At 35.9% G+C, this 16,210-nt stretch overlaps 1 protein-coding gene across 2 annotated transcripts in view; it reads left to right on the forward strand.

The window, feature by feature from the left end:
* The window catches only part of FAR2 (fatty acyl-CoA reductase 2), a 152,268-nt gene that overhangs the window by 113,254 nt on the left and 22,804 nt on the right, over window positions 1–16,210 (forward strand). For both annotated transcript variants that reach the window (XM_068561618.1, XM_068561619.1), the window contains 2 exons: window positions 10,286–10,461; window positions 14,078–14,257. In XM_068561618.1, the coding sequence (XP_068417719.1) occupies window positions 10,286–10,461; window positions 14,078–14,257 (356 nt within the window). The remainder of the gene's footprint in view (window positions 1–10,285; window positions 10,462–14,077; window positions 14,258–16,210) is intronic.

Here is a 16,210-nt window from a genome sequence, read left to right on the forward strand (position 1 = left end):
CAATAACAAACCCCAAACCATTAAGAAAATGGTAATAGGAACATACATATCGATAATTACCTTAAATGTAAATGGATTCAATGCTCCCACCAAAAGACATAGACTGGCTGAATGGATACAAAAACAAGACCCGTATATATGCTGTCTACAAGAGACCCACTTCACACCTAGGGACACATACAGACTGAAAGTGAGGGGATGGAAAAAGATATTCCATGCAAATGGAAATCAAAAGAAAGCTGGAGTAGCAATTCTCATATCACACAAAATAGACTTTAAAACAAAGAATATTACAAGAGACAAGGACACTATATAATGATCAAGGGATCAATTCAAGAAGAAGATATAACAATTGTAAATATTTATGCACCCAACATAGGAGCACCTCAATACATAAGGCAAATACTAACAGCCATAAAAGGGGAAATTGAGAGTAACACAATCATAGTAGGGGATGTTAACACCCCACTTTCACCAATGGACAGATCATTCAAAATGAAAATAAATAAGGACACGCACACTTTAAATGATACATTAAACAAGATGGACTTAATTGATATTTATAGGACAGTTCCATCCATAAACAACAGAATACACTTTCTTCTCAAGTGCTCATGGAACATTCTCCAGGATAGATCATATCTTGGGTCACAAATCAAGCCTTGGTAAATTTAAGAAAATTGAAATCATACCAAGTGTCTTTTCCGACCACAATGCTATAAGAGTAGATATCAATTACAGGAAAAAAAATCTGTAAAAAATACAAACACATGGAGGCTAAATAATGCACTGCTTAATAACCAAGAGATCACTGAAGAAACCAAAGAGGAAATCAAAAAATACCTAGAAACAAATGACAATGAAAACACAACAACCCAAAACCTATGGGATGCAGCAAAAGCAGTTCTAAGAGGGAAGTTTATAGCAATACAATCCTACCTTAAGAAACAAGGAACATCTCAAATAAACAACCTAACCTTACACCTAAAGCAATTAGAGAAAGAAGAACAAAAAAACCCCAAAGTTTGCAGAAGGAAAGAAATAATAAATATCACATTAGACATGAATGAAAAAGAAATGAAGAAAATGATAGCAAAGATCAATAAAACTAAAAGCTGTTTATTTGAGAAGATAAACAAAATCAATAAACCATTAGCCAGACTCATCAAGAAAAAGAGGGAGAAGACTCAAATCAATAGAATTAGAAATGAAAAAGGAGAAGTAACAACTGACACTGCAGAAATACAAAGGATCATGAGAGATTACTACAAGTAACTCTATGCCAATAAAATGGACAACCTGGAAGAAATGGACAAATTCTTAGAAATGCACAACCTTCCGAGACTGAACCAGGAAGAAACAGAAAATATGAACAGACCAATCACAAGCAGTGAAATTGAAACTGTGATTAAAAATCTTCCAACAAACAAAAGCCCAGGACCAGATGGCTTCACAGGCGATTTGTATCAAATATTTAGAGAAGAGCTAACACCTATCCTTCTCAAGCTCTTCCAAAATATAGCAGAGGGAGGAACACTCCCAAACTCATTGTACGAGGCCACCATCCCCCTGATACCAAAACCAGACAAAGATGTCACAAAGAAAGAAAACTACAGGCCAGTATCACTGATGAACATAGATGCAAAAATCCTCAACAAAATACTGGCAAACAGAATCCAACAGCACATTAAAAGGATCATACACCATGATTAAGTGGGGTTTATCCCAGGAATGCAAGGATTCTTCAATATAAGCAAATCAATCAGTGTGATACACCATATTAACAAATTGAAGGAGAAAAACCATATGATCATCTCAATAGATGCAGAGAAAGCTTTTGACAAAATTCAACAGCCATTTATGATAAAAACCTTCCAGAAAGTAGCCATAGAGGGAACTTACCTCAACATAATAAAGGCCATATATGACAAACCCACAGCCAACATCGTGCTCAATGGTGAAAAACTGAAACCATTTCCACAAAGAACAGGAACAAGACAAGGTTGTCCACTCTCACCACTATTTTTCAAAATAGTTTTGGAAGTTTTAGCCACAGCAATCAGAGAAGAAAAAGAAATAAAACGAATCCAAATTGGAAAAGAAGAAGTAAAGCTGTCACTGTTTGCAGATGACATGATACTATATACATAGAGAATCCTAAAGATGCTACCAGAAAACTACTAAAGCTAATCAATGAATTTGGTAAAGTAGCAGGGTAGAAAATTAATGCACAGAAATCTCTTGCATTCTTATAAACTAATGATGAAAAATCTGAAAGTGAAATTAAGAAAACACTCCTGTTTACCATTGCAACAAAAAGAATAAAATATCTAGGAATAAACCTACCTAAGTAGACAAAAGACCTGTATGCAGAAAATTATAAGACACTGATGAAAGAAATTAAAGATGATACAAATAGATGGAGAGATATACCATGTTCTTGGATTGGAAGATTCAACATTGTGAAAATGTCTATACTACCCATAGCAATGTACAGATTCAATGCAATCCCTATCAAACTACCACTGGCATTTTTCACAGAACTAGAACAAAAAATTTCACAATTTGTATGGAAACACAAAAGACCCTGAATAGCCAACGGAATCTTGAGAAAGAAAAACGGAGCTGGAAGAATCATGCTCCTGGACCTCAGACTATACTACAAAGCTACAATAATCAAGACAGTATGGTACTGGCACAAAAACAGAAATATAGATCAATGGAACAGGATAGAAAGCCCAGAGATAAACCCATGCACATATGGTCATGTTATCTTTGATAAAGGAAGCAAGAATATACAGTGGAGAAAAGACAGCCTCTTCAATACGTGGTGCTGGGAAAACTGGACAGCTATATGTAGAAGAATGAAATTAGAACACTCCCTAACACCATACACAAAAATAAACTCAAAATGAATTAAAGACCTAAATGTAAGGCCAGACACTATTAAACTCTTAAAGGAAAACACAGAACACTCCATGACATAAATCACAGCAAGATCCTTTTTGACCCACCTCCTAGAAAAATGGAAATAAAAACAAAAATAAACAAATGGGACCTAATGAAACTTAAAAGCTTTTGCACAGCAAAGGAAACCATAAACAAGGCAAAAAGATAGCCCTCAGAATGGGAGAAAATATTTGCAAATGAAGCAACTGACAAGGGATTAATCTCCAAAATTTACAAGCAGCTCATGCAGATCAATATCAGGAGAACAAACGGCCCAATCCAAAAATGGGCAGAAGACCTGGGTGGACATTTCTCCAAAGAAGATATACAGATTGCCAACAAATACATGAAAGAATGCTCAACATCATTGGTCATTAGAGAAGTGCAAATCAAAACTACAATGAGATATCATCTCACACTGGTCAGAATGGCCATCATCAAAAAATCTACAAACAATAAATGCTGAAGAGGGTGTGGAGAAAGGGGATCCCTCTTGCACTGTTGGTGGGAATGTAAATTGATGCAGCCACTGTGGAAAACCGTATGGAGGTTCCTTGAAAATGTAGAAATGGAACTACCATGCGACCCAGCAATCCCACTGCTGGGCATATACCCTGACAAAACCATAACTCAGAAAGAGTCATGTACCACAATGTTCATAGCAGCTCTATTTACAATAGCCAGGACATGGAAACAACCTAAGTGTCCATCGACAGATGAATGGATAGAGAAGATGTGGCACATATATACAATGGAATATTACTCAGCCATAAAAAGAAACGAAATTGAGTTTTTTGTGGTGAGGTAGATGGACCTGTAGTCTGTCATACAGAGTGAAGTAAGTCAGAGAGAGAAAGACAAATACCATATGCTGACACATATATATGGAATCTAAAAAGCAAAAAAAACAAAATGGTCATGGGGAACCTAGGGGCAAGACAGGAATAAAGACTCAGACCTACTAGAGGTGGACTTGAGGATACGGGGAGGGGTAAGTGTAAGCTGGGACAGAGTGAGAGAATGGCACGGACATATATATACTATCAAATGTAAAATAGATAGCTAGTGGGAAGCAGTCGCATAGCACAGGGAAATCAGCTCAGTGCTTTGTGACCACCTAGAGGGGTGGGATATGGAGGGTGGGAGGGAGGGAGACGCAAGAGGGAAGAGATATGGGGATATATTTATATGTATAACTGATTCACTTTGTTATAAAGCAGAAATTAACACACCATTGTAAAGCAATTATACTCCAATAAAGATGTTAAATATATATATATACACATACATATATATATATATACACATACATATATATATATATATATACACATACATATATATATATATATATATATATATATATGCTTGATTGCATGTACTCCCCCTTCCCCAAAATCACATATATACTGACCTTCCCCCCTACCTCTTTGGAGCAGTTTCTCAGAACTATCTGAGGTGCTGTCTACTGGGCTTCAGTCCTCATTTTGCCCCAAATAAAACTTAACTCTCAGCTCTCACTTTGTGTATTTTTTTTTAAGTCAACACTCTGGAATATATTCGGTTTTCAGAGGTATCAGGATCACATGGTATAATCAGAAACCTTGGGATGATGCACAAATACACACAGATACACACATAGCTGTCTGATTAGCAGCTTTTGAAAATGGAGTATTTCTGTGGAAGCAGAAAGGAAGTTTTCCTATTATTAGAAACATACTAAGTGGGAGCCACTATGCGAGGCATCTGACTTTTATTACCCTATTTAATCCTCACAAAACTCTGTGGTATGCCTTATTGCTACCTCACAGATGAGAAATTACTCCAAGAAAGTTGTCACCTATCAAAGGAAGTACCAAGGTAGTGAAAAAGCAGACTGTAAATGCCGTTCTTTTATCTCCAAAGCCCATGTTTTCCCCCCTGAATTGCATTGCTACCCCTAGGAAATTGCTTCCTCTAACCAGGTCCTTATTCTCAAAGAACTCTGTGAAACAGGACTTTGGCATGGGAACAGAGCATTAACAAGATGATGAACTGTGTCACCTCTAGCATTTATTATAGATTCTTATGTAAAGTGAACTATAATTTTGTTAAATGCAAAATTGTTTTCAAGAATAGAAGAATATGTATAATATACAGGAAAGTTGTTAATAGAGTAATTCCTAAGGGTTCTCATCACAAGGAGAACATTTTTTCCTTTTTTTCATTCTTTTCTTTTTATTGTATCTATATGAGAAGATGGATGTTAGCTGAACCTATTGTGGTAATCATTTCACAATATATGTAAATCAAACCATCATGCTGTACCTCGTAAGCTTATACAATCATGTATTCCAATTATTTCTCAATAAAACTGGAGGGAAAAAAAGTAGAAATAAAAAAGAATAGCAGAATATATGCTGAATTATTAGTTCTCTGAGATCACAGAATGAGACAGTCCTTTGACTGACATTTTAGATAAATATGCAGATAAAGACACGGAGGCCCCGTGAGGTGAGTAACTTACCCCAGTCACACAGTTAATAAATGGCAGAACTAGGCTTCAAACCCTGGCCTTCCTGACTCCAAAGAGCCTGGGATCTTTCTAATACACCAATGGTTCACACCTTCAGCGTGTATCAGACTCATTATAGAGCTTGTACAAACTCCAGGCGCCCAAGCTTCAACTCAGAACTCAGTCAGAATCTCTAGGGTCAGTACATCTGGGTTTTTTGGGTTTTTTGTCTTTTTAAACAACTTCTCAAGCAACCCTACTGTATGCAAAAATTTGACAACCTAGTACTACACCAGACTGCCTTATGGTCCTATAGAGTGGTCCTCACTAAAGCAGTAAGAACTTCTAGGTTAATCCTTCATATCTTACGGAAGTTAGTAGTGAACTAGCAAAATCCTAACGTTTTTTGAATTTTGTGAATCTTTACATTAGGTATGATGGTTTTTTGCCTTAATTTACATGCACTTATTTGTATTTAATTGTTCTCAACTTAGATTATATATAGCCTTTCTTCATGTCTTTCTTGTTCAAGAGCTAACTTGCAAAATTCGTTGATTTGCTTTTACTCAGCACTCTAAAATTTCTATGATAAATGTTACAGGCTCTCTTTTTCATTGGGATGCCAAATATTCCATAGAGATTGCACTTTAGTTTAAGGGACCTAACTTTTTTTTTCACAAAATAAAAATACTAAGCAAATTTTGGTGGGTTATTGTGACTAAATAATATAATTATATTTGAAGAGGGAATCAGTAGACTGAATAAAGATCAAAGACTCTCATGATTAGAAAGGAATGATTACATTTAATAGTCTTCAGGAGGTAGTGACTCCTAGATGCCTCACAAGTTAGGTCATGTGGATAACAAATTGACTGTAGAAGTCCAAGTGCAGGGCCTGAACATTGTTTCAAAAGCATTATATAAATGTCATGCCCTCCACTCCTTGCCCAATTCCTGCTTCTAATAAAAATGCAGTCTTCATCTCTGGCCACAGAAGTCATACCTAAGGAGTTTATTGAATCCAAAAAGTTCTCTTTCTGTCAATATTCTTACTTAGGATTTTCAAAGTTTCTCTCTTGCCTCTGAGCTATAAGTAACTATTGCCATAATAGTCTCTCATGTTTTAAACAATAAATTGAAAGAGAGAGAAATACTTGCCTGTATAATGTCAAATTAATGGAACACTCCTAAACTTTCCAAGAAAAATGTATTGCTTTGTTATCAGTTTGAAATGCTTAGATCACCTCACAGCTGTTATCTTTCAGTGACCACAGAAATGTGTCTTCCTCCTGTCAAGAACATGGTTTCCTAAAATGGAAAAGCAGCAGTCTTGAGTGTTCAAAAATAGCAAGTAATTATTCAACGCTTTACCATCTCAGTCCTATGCCATTAAATAATATATGAGAAGGAAGATGATAAACTCTTAGAATCTAAAATAATTATATTAAGTTCTTTATTGGTGGGCCTTCACTGAAATTTTTGAAATTTTATTTTTTCTTAACTCATTTTTATTCCACGTATTTTTTCTTGCCTTTAATAAATGTCTTATCCAAAAAAAAAAAAAAAAAAAAAAACTTTCAGAAGGGCTGGTATCTGTTGAGGATCCATTTGCATCATTTCATCTGTCATTTAGTCTTGTCATTATTACAAAAGAAAAGGGTCTGCTCTGAGCCTTTCCATGCCCCCCCACACCTTGGCAGTTAATGCAGAGGACCCAAGGGAACACTTTGTGTCTTCTTTTAGCAGTAGTTACTTGCTGTCTTTTATCCCACCAATACAAAAGAGCTGGTAACCAATTTCAGGAATCAAGCTCCCATTTATGGTTCTATTAGTATTCTTACAGTAATTAATTTCAATTTAACAAGCAAAATTTGAGTCGTTTCCATGAACTGGGTGCTGTCAAGCATAAAGAGATATAAGAGAATCAAGGAGTTTACAAGCCAGAGGGTGAAATTTAAGCCCAGAATTTTAAAATGGACATGAATTTTTGGAGTCACTGTTTCTCTAAGTATGGACCTGGACCATCAGACCTATCTGTGGAGATGGTTAAGAAATACAACTCTTGAGTTACATATCAAAACTACTGAGTCAAGATCTCTGAGCGTGGAGTAAGGACATCTTTTTAATTGGTCCCTAGATCTGAGTCAAGATCTCTGAGGGTGGAGTAAGGACATCATTTTTAATTGGTCCCTAGATTTTTCTTATACCAACACAGTTTGAAAACCACTGATGTCTTGTAACTGCCCTGGGCAGTTAAAAAGGGAAATGAGTCATACACAATTGTTCATCAGTTATTTAACAATCCAACTAGAGAAGTTCTCGTCTTGGGTTCAGTTAAAATCAACTATGAAACGATGTGAAATGCAAACTCCTGGGCATGCCCCAGTGATTTCTTACTTGGTGGTTATGGAATGGGGTCCAGGAATATACATATTTAAGATGCATACTAGTGATTTCTCATTCATTCATTCATTCATTCATTTATTTATTTATTTATTTATTTATTTATTTATTTATTTATTTATGGCTGCGTTGGTTCTTCTTCCATACTAGTGATTTCAATGCAGTTCACTTGGGGGATAACACTTTGAAAGGCACTGACCTGTTACATGGCAGTTTGCTGTAATCTCTAGCACTCTATTTAGGATGTACCAACATTTAAGGAGTATTATTTTGTTAGAAGCTACAGCTGTAGGCTGAGATTCCGGACAAAGCAAGTCATATTATTAGGCCTGGCTAATATAGTAAAATGCGACCCTAATTTAGCACTGTGGTTTGAGTTGATGCAGCCAATTCATTTATTTATTTCAGCTGATTGTAATCAATACCAGCTAGATCAGAAAACTTAAACTTCTTTTTAAATTACACTGTGTTCACTCAGATATCCCCTCTCATTTGAAAATATAAATCCATAAATAGGATGTAGATTGGGACATTATTTCCCAAAATAGTAATTATCTCCTAAAATAGTAATGCTGTAAATGTATCTTGGTGCTGTTCAACACTGCACAGGTGGTCTGAAAGTACAATACAGTATAACAATATCCTCTGCCTTTTAAAGTCATAAAAACCAAAGGCAACAGAAAATCTGTGTATGGCAGCTTACATCATCTGTGAGCAGCCCCATTGCCAGAAGGGTGGACACACGTCATTTTCCACGTCTTGCTCTCAAGCAGCCAGAAGTCATCACAGGCCAAAGTCAGACTCCACAGAACCTTAAACAGAGTTCTTGTGAATAAAATCTATCATGACTCAAAAAAGAGCCTTCTACAAATGCAGTTATTAAAAAGGGGGGTAATTGTACAAATGTTACATAAATTTATCCAAAAATATCCTACCTGTGTTTGTCGTACAATTAACACAAACTACAAAGGAAAACATTTGACTGGGGAAAGCAAATACTAGCATGCTTATGATCCATTATTCCTGGAAAGCTATTAAATGTCTTTCTGAAAGAACCAGAATAACCTTTTTTGAGAATGTCCCTCAGATACTTTTCAATCCCAGATGTCAAAAAAGCATTGAGGATTGACCTAACTTCTGAATTATTTTCAGAATTATAGTAACACTTATTTAAAAGGCCGATCTTATAGTGCAGGAAAATCGTAGAAGTATATTATCTTGTCAGGTCAGTACATGGATTTTATTCCCTTCCCTAGTTGGCTTCATTAAATTTCCATGTTCCTCTGAACATGGTCTTGCCTGATACAAATGAGACATGATTTCTCTGAATACCAGAGATCAACTTCTTATTACCCGACAGAAAAGCCTCGGGTAGCTCTCTCATGGGGAGGAGAAGCCTTCTGCTCAGGATCAAGCAACAGATGAAAACATTCTTTTGGGGTTAAAAGGGAGAAAAGGATTGTTCGTCTCCACTACTATATTACTATTAAAAACGTAGACTAATTTTCTCTGCTCTTAACCTTTCTAAACATTTAACCTTACTTTTCTCATCCTCACTGTTAACGTACCATACCAATACTACGATAAAATTTTATTTTATCAAAGTAGGTTGGAGCCAAGATCATTTCATTAAAATTGTTATTTTCTGAGAAAATGGAAAATACAAATTTAATCTGAGAACTTCTGTGTGGAGGGGAAAGTAGAGACTCTGTTTCATCTGAATAATTGTAATAAAAGCTAAAACTTCCAGTGCTCTTTCCTTTTCCCTGTATAAATAAATTAGAACATTAAAAAATCAATTAAAATCTTATAAAAAGTACATGAGCTCATGTAATCCTCTTACTAGACAATAACTGCCATTTATATTAGAATGAGATTATATAAAATTTTTATTGTTTTACCCATTACAAGTTTTCTTAATTTGTTTTTTTCTAATTATCTTTGTGCTGCTAAGACATCTTGTTAATCTGGTACAATTAACCAAGTTGTTTTGAACCTGTGCTCATGAGACCTTCTTAAAGGCTGGTGATTTTGCTCGTAATTTGTCAAGGCTGTGTAAAGGCTGGTAATTTTGCACTGAAAACAATATTTCCCAGGCAGAAATGGAAACAATCATCATGTATAAACCTGAAGCTGCCCTGGATGGGAAGAGAGGATGGCACAGGATAGGGATGACTTACTACCCCTCCTTCACCCTGCAGGAAAAGTCCAAAATGCACTCCTTACTGGTTATTGGAACTGACTTTTTCAAATTTTATCAAATTAAGAGGAGCAGGAATTATACTAAACTGACCTTGAACTGCATGCAATATAGCAAATGGTTGAGTCATATTATTACAACTAAAACCAGTTTTTGAGAATTATAATGAAACAAGTCAGTGAAAATAAGAACAGTGTGATGGTGATGATGATCTTTGATGATTTATATTTATATTTTAGCTGTTTGAAAAAGTCAAAGAAGTTTGTCCAAATGTGCATGAGAAGATCCGAGCTATTTCTGCAGATCTCAATCAGAATGACTTTGCCATCAGCAAGGAGGACATGCAGGAGCTTCTTTCCTACACAAACATCATCTTCCACTGTGCGGCTACTGTGCGCTTTGATGACCACCTGAGGTACATCCCCATTCCCCTCTCATGACTTGTATTATACATGTGTGTGCACGCGTATGTGTGTAAGTTTCGCTATGATTTCCATTTTATTTTATTTTATTAATATTTATTTATTTATTTTATTCTTGGCTGCGTCGGGTCTTAGTTGCAGCTCACGGGCTCTTTGTTGCGGCACGAGGGCTTCTCTCTAGTTGTGGTGTATGGGATTTCTCTTCTCTAGTTGTGGCATGTGGGTTTTCTCTCTAGTTGTGGCACGAGGGCTCCAGAGTGCATGGGCTCAGAAGCTGTGGCACACGGGCTTAGTTGCCCGGCAACATGTGGGATCTTAGTTCCCAGACCAGGGATCGAACCCATGTCCCCTGAATTGGAAGGCAAATTCTTTACCACTGGACCACCAGGGAAGTCCCTATGGTTTCTTTTTTTAAAAAAAAGAGATATTCTCAATGAAAAAAAAAAAATACAAAGGAGTAAAACTTCTCCAAACTCTTACCATCCAGAGTTAACCATTTAATATTGTGAAGACCATCCATTTCAGCTTCTTTTTTTAAAAAATATATTTATTTATTTATTTTTGGCTGTGTTGGGTCTTTGTTGCTGCGCACGGGCTTTCTCTAGTTGCGGCGAGCAGGGGCTACTCTTTGTTGTGACGAGCGGGCTTCTTATTGTGGTGGCTTCTCTTGTTGCGGAGCACGGCCTCTAGGTGCGCGGGCTTCAGTAGTTGTGGCTTGCGGGCTTTAGAGCGCAGGCTCAGTAGTTGTGGCTCATGGGCTTAGTTGCTCCGCGGCATGTGGGATCTTCCTGGACCAGGGATCAAACCCTTGTCCCCTGTATGGCAGGCAGATTCTTAACCACTGCACCACCAGAGAAGTCTCTCAGCTTTTCTTTGTACATCCATAATAGAATAGATTTATGTTCAATTTCACCAAAAAAATGGCATCACATTGAGAATTATGTTTTTTGCAACCTGTTCAATTTTATTTTTAGATATCTTTCCTTGTCAATTGATATTCTATTATAATTTGTAACGACTACATGACATTCCATTGTACATGTATACAGTATACTCAACCAGTTCTGTATTGATGGATGTTTTTTAGAGTGTTCTAGCTTTTCACTATTACAAACAGCTCTGCAGTGAACATCTGTGTAGAATACATTTTTTTTCCCTTTGGGTAAATTCCCAGAAGTAGAATTGTTAGACACATACTAGATGTGTCCAGGTTATGAACAGTTTATATTTTGTTACATAATGCTAAGTTGTTTTCCAAAAAGGTGGTATTAATTTACGCTGTTCTTGTGCATATGAATGCTCATTTCTAACACCCACAACAGTACAATATTATAATTCTTTAATTCTTTTTATCATTGTCAATATTATAATGCAAATAGCATTGCATATTTTGATTTCTGTTTCTTCGCTAATCAGAAAGGTTGAAGATGTTTACATGCTGATTGGCATTTTATTCTTTTGTGAAATGCCTGTTTATGTTCTTCACCTATTTTTCTCTTGAAACATTTTTTTCTTGTCAGTTTTAGGACTTCTTGGAAGATTTAGCATATTAACTCTTTGTCTTTTATAAGGCTCAAAATATTTTAACAGTTTATCATTTGTCCTCAGCTCTATTTTACTATTTACACAATTTTTCATAATTTCTTCCAGTATTTTTATTGTTTTATTTTTACACTTAAATCTTTGACCCATTTAAAATTTATTTAGCTATAAAGAATAATAGTCAGGAAAATTCCATAAAAAGAAGAGCGATGTAGGTGTGAATGTACAGTATTTTTTTATTACCAAAAGGTGGTTATTCTTTAAACAACATTTATTAAATGATTTCTTTTCACTTTTTGTTTGAAAGGAAACTCTCATAGGATATTAAATTCCTATTTCTGAACTCTTTTATTCCATTAATTAGGCTTTCTCTTCCAGTACCACAGTACTTTAATGACTACAATTCTTATTTTATTAAGCAACTATACACACATTTTTCTCTTTTTATAGAATTTTCCTGACTATTCTCACCTCTTGATTAAACTTAGAATAAATTTGCCAAGGTTTTTCAAGGGTTGGGAGTTTGATCGAGATTACCTTGAATATGCAGATTGATTTTAAAAAACCACATATTTAAAACATTGACTCTTCCTATCCAAGAACAATATATGTCTCTGTTTATTCAGTTTTTCTGTTATGAACCTGAATGAAGTTTTATCATTTTCTTCATATAAAGTCTATGCATTTATTATTAATTTGATATATGTTTTAAATGTTCTTTCTTGAATATGTGCCTTTCTTCCATTATAGTCTCTAATTTTTGTTTCTATATAGGAAAACTAGTGATTTTTTATATAACTTTTATAAGTGGACACCTTACTGAATTATGTTATTGTTCATTCCAGTTTTTTCAGCTGCTCCTGTTTGTTTTCCAGATATACAATTATATAATCTGATAGTCATTTCTGGATTGCCTTTGCAGTGTTTGTACTTATTAATTAATTTTATTTTCCTCTCTAATTATAAGGCTGGAACTTCAGAGCAGTGTTAAGCAGTAGTGATTGTTGGCATTCTTCTTGGCCTGACTTTAAAATCAGTGCTCCTTACTTTTCACCATTAAGCATGACACAGGCTAGCAAATTAAAATATACATTTTTAAATCATTTTCTTCCTCTTTTAGTGAATTTATAAAAATTGAATTGGAAATGGATATTGAATGTCATTTTTAAACTTTCCAAAATATATATATATATATACATGATGATGTATTTTTTTTTCTCTTTTTGAGTTAGATTAATAGGTTTCCTGATTTTGTATGAAACATGTATTTCTAGAAAGACCTATTTCATTGTCATCACATGTTTATATAGCTTTGTATTCTATTAGGTAAAATTCAGGATTTTGACATCAGTTTTTTTTATTGAAGTAAACTTGATTTACAATGTTGTGCTAATTTCTGCTGTATAGCAAAGTGATTCAGTTATACATATATATACGTTCGTTTTTATATTCTTTTCCATTATGGTTTATCACAAGATATTGAATATAGTTCCCTGTGCTCTACAGTAGGACCTTGTTGTTTATCCATCCTGTATATAATAGCTTGCATCTGCTAATCGCAACTCCCAATCTGTCCCTCCCCCACCCCTCTCCCCCTTGGCAACCACATCTGTTCTCTATTGACATCATTATTTATGTCTGACCTGTACCTTTGCAATAGAAACATATTTCTCATTCTATATTCACTGTTGCTTTCCTCCAATTTATTTGAATTTTCTAATTTAAATTAGATGCCTAATTTATGTTTTTTATTCTTTTAATGGCTGCTTAAGAAGCCCCTTTATAAATTCAGAGGATTGCGATTTTTTTCCTTCCGGTTGATTTAGAACCACGTGACCTCTAAATGCAATATGCACCATAGGATTTATGTGCACAGAAAACATCATCAACATATTACGCATTCCAAGTATCACATAACTTTGCGGCCATGACCAGTACTTTTCTTCCTGGTCCTTTGATGCAGCCACAAAAATCAGATGGATATGCCAGTTATTGGAGTGGGTGCAGTTCCAGCAAAACGGGATGTGAGTTGCCTCACTGCATTTCCTTCTGTCTAATCTTCTCCAGACATGCCGTGCAGCTTAATGTCACTGCCACCCAGCAGCTCTTGCTCATGGCCAGTCAGATGCCAAACTTGGAAGCCTTCATACACATCTCTACTGCCTTTTCAAATTGTAACCTGAAGCACATTGATGAAGTCATCTATCCATGCCCTGTGGAGCCAAAAAAAATCATCGACTCCATGGAGTAAGTTGGGTTAAATGAGGGGGTGAAGGGTGGGCAGACTGTTCTCTTTGGCTCTTTGTAGTCGTTCATTTATAAGGTAACAAAGTGAGACACTCTTGGAGCAAAATGCTTCGAAAAGGTGCCAGCTTTAACTCCCTGTCCTTGCTATTCCCTCCATCCCCGGTGGAGAATATAGTGCTTGGTGATGGAGCGGGGATAGGGGTAGAAAAGTCCTACAGAAAAGTTGTATTGAGTAGTTTAGGATTGCATGAAGTACCTGAGAGTACTTTACATGGAAGTGGTTTCTCAATTCTCAGTGAACTCAGCATTGTTACTAGATAAGGGAAGTATCATACATAGTATAAACGTTCAGAAGAAAGGTTTTGGCATCAGACTGGCGAAGGTACTGCAACTTACTAGCTGTGTGACCTTGAGCAAGTTCTTTGGCCTCTCTGAGCCTTAGTTCCTTCATTTGTAAAACGGGGCTAATAATATTCCCTGTCCTTATAGTTGTGATGATAAAGTGAGTTATATAAAGCAATTATTACAGTGCTAGGGAGTGTTTAATAGCAGTTAATCAAAAGGTTAATAAAGAAGAACTAATAGAGAAGAGAAATTTCTTCCAAATCTGGCAGAAAGTGTTGGTCTCTTGCTCTATTCAGCTGAGACGCACTTTTCTTACTGTACTGTTATGCATGAGAGACAGAGATCTAGCATTTTTCTCTTTTTGGCAACTAACAGGAACCACTTTCTTTTCAGGACATGGCCCTGGTCTCAGAATAAGTATGCTTTTCATTCTGCCTCTTCATTCTTCTGTTCCATTTACCAAGTTTATCTTGTTTTGTTTGTTTTTTAAAAAGACTCTGCATAAAAAGTATTATAGCAGAGAAAAATAGACCGTTTCCTGGTGAATTTGTCATATTTTAATTTCTTATAATACTGTATCTTCTATTTAAGATATACTCTTTAAAATGAAGCTTTAGCTAAATCAAGAGTTTATTCCCTTCAGGGCAAACATTTTTATCTCATACGGCTCTGATAATATATATTTTTACCTGTCATTTAAAAATATCCAGGACAAAGAAAAATGAAAGTCATCTAAAGCAGCCAGAGGTTGCTTAAGTTGCTAATAAATGATGATTTGCTTAATTGGTGCAAAGGAACTTTTCAGAGTCCAAAGTTTGTCAGGATAGTTGGAGAAAAGACACTGATGCCAAAGTCAGTGCAGGAAAGTCGATGTCTAAAGCCTTGGCCTGTTTTCAGGATGGAATTGATTTGTTTGTCATTTACCCACCCCCTTACAGCATTGTCTCTGGGTGAATGTGGTGTTTATGGATGTGACAAGCCCAGGAAAGGAGCACAGTCCCCTTTGATTCCCGACCCTGCCACTGAGATTCCAGAGGCTCACTCCACTGTTAACCCCCTAACCCCTGACAGACCTTAGCACGATTTGAGGAGGGATCTCTGACAGGTCACCACAGAAAAGAGCTAGGAAATGGAGATTCAGTTCACCCAGAGATTCCATACCACTTCCTCCCTCCCAAACTGTGTCCAGATGCTCAAAACCCCCACATTTCAAAGAATAAGCTCACCTCCCAGAGGAGGAGTTGACTTATGGTCAGGCATTCGGCTCTTCCCATACTCCCCACTATATGTCAACTGGTAAAGGCAGGTAATGACTACATGATTGATGATCAAACTGTAATTGACATGGGTACAAAATTTATGTCTGTCTGTCTTGTACTGCTCTCAGAGGAGAACAATTATTTTTAAACATATATATATATATATAGCCAAATAGAACTAGGAATAAAATTATATTTTATCTCAACAGAATTCATTTTGAATGCAATTAAGGAAATAAAGGTGTTTTTTTTTAAACAGGGAGAACATCATTACTACAATTTATTTGTTCAGAATTTTATACTAAGGACCATCTGTCCAGCCCATCCCTCTCCGCCCTCCCCTTACATT

Source organism: Eschrichtius robustus, chromosome 13 (assembly GCF_028021215.1).
Source record: "Eschrichtius robustus isolate mEscRob2 chromosome 13, mEscRob2.pri, whole genome shotgun sequence".
Taxonomy (NCBI): Eukaryota; Metazoa; Chordata; class Mammalia; order Artiodactyla; family Eschrichtiidae; genus Eschrichtius; species Eschrichtius robustus.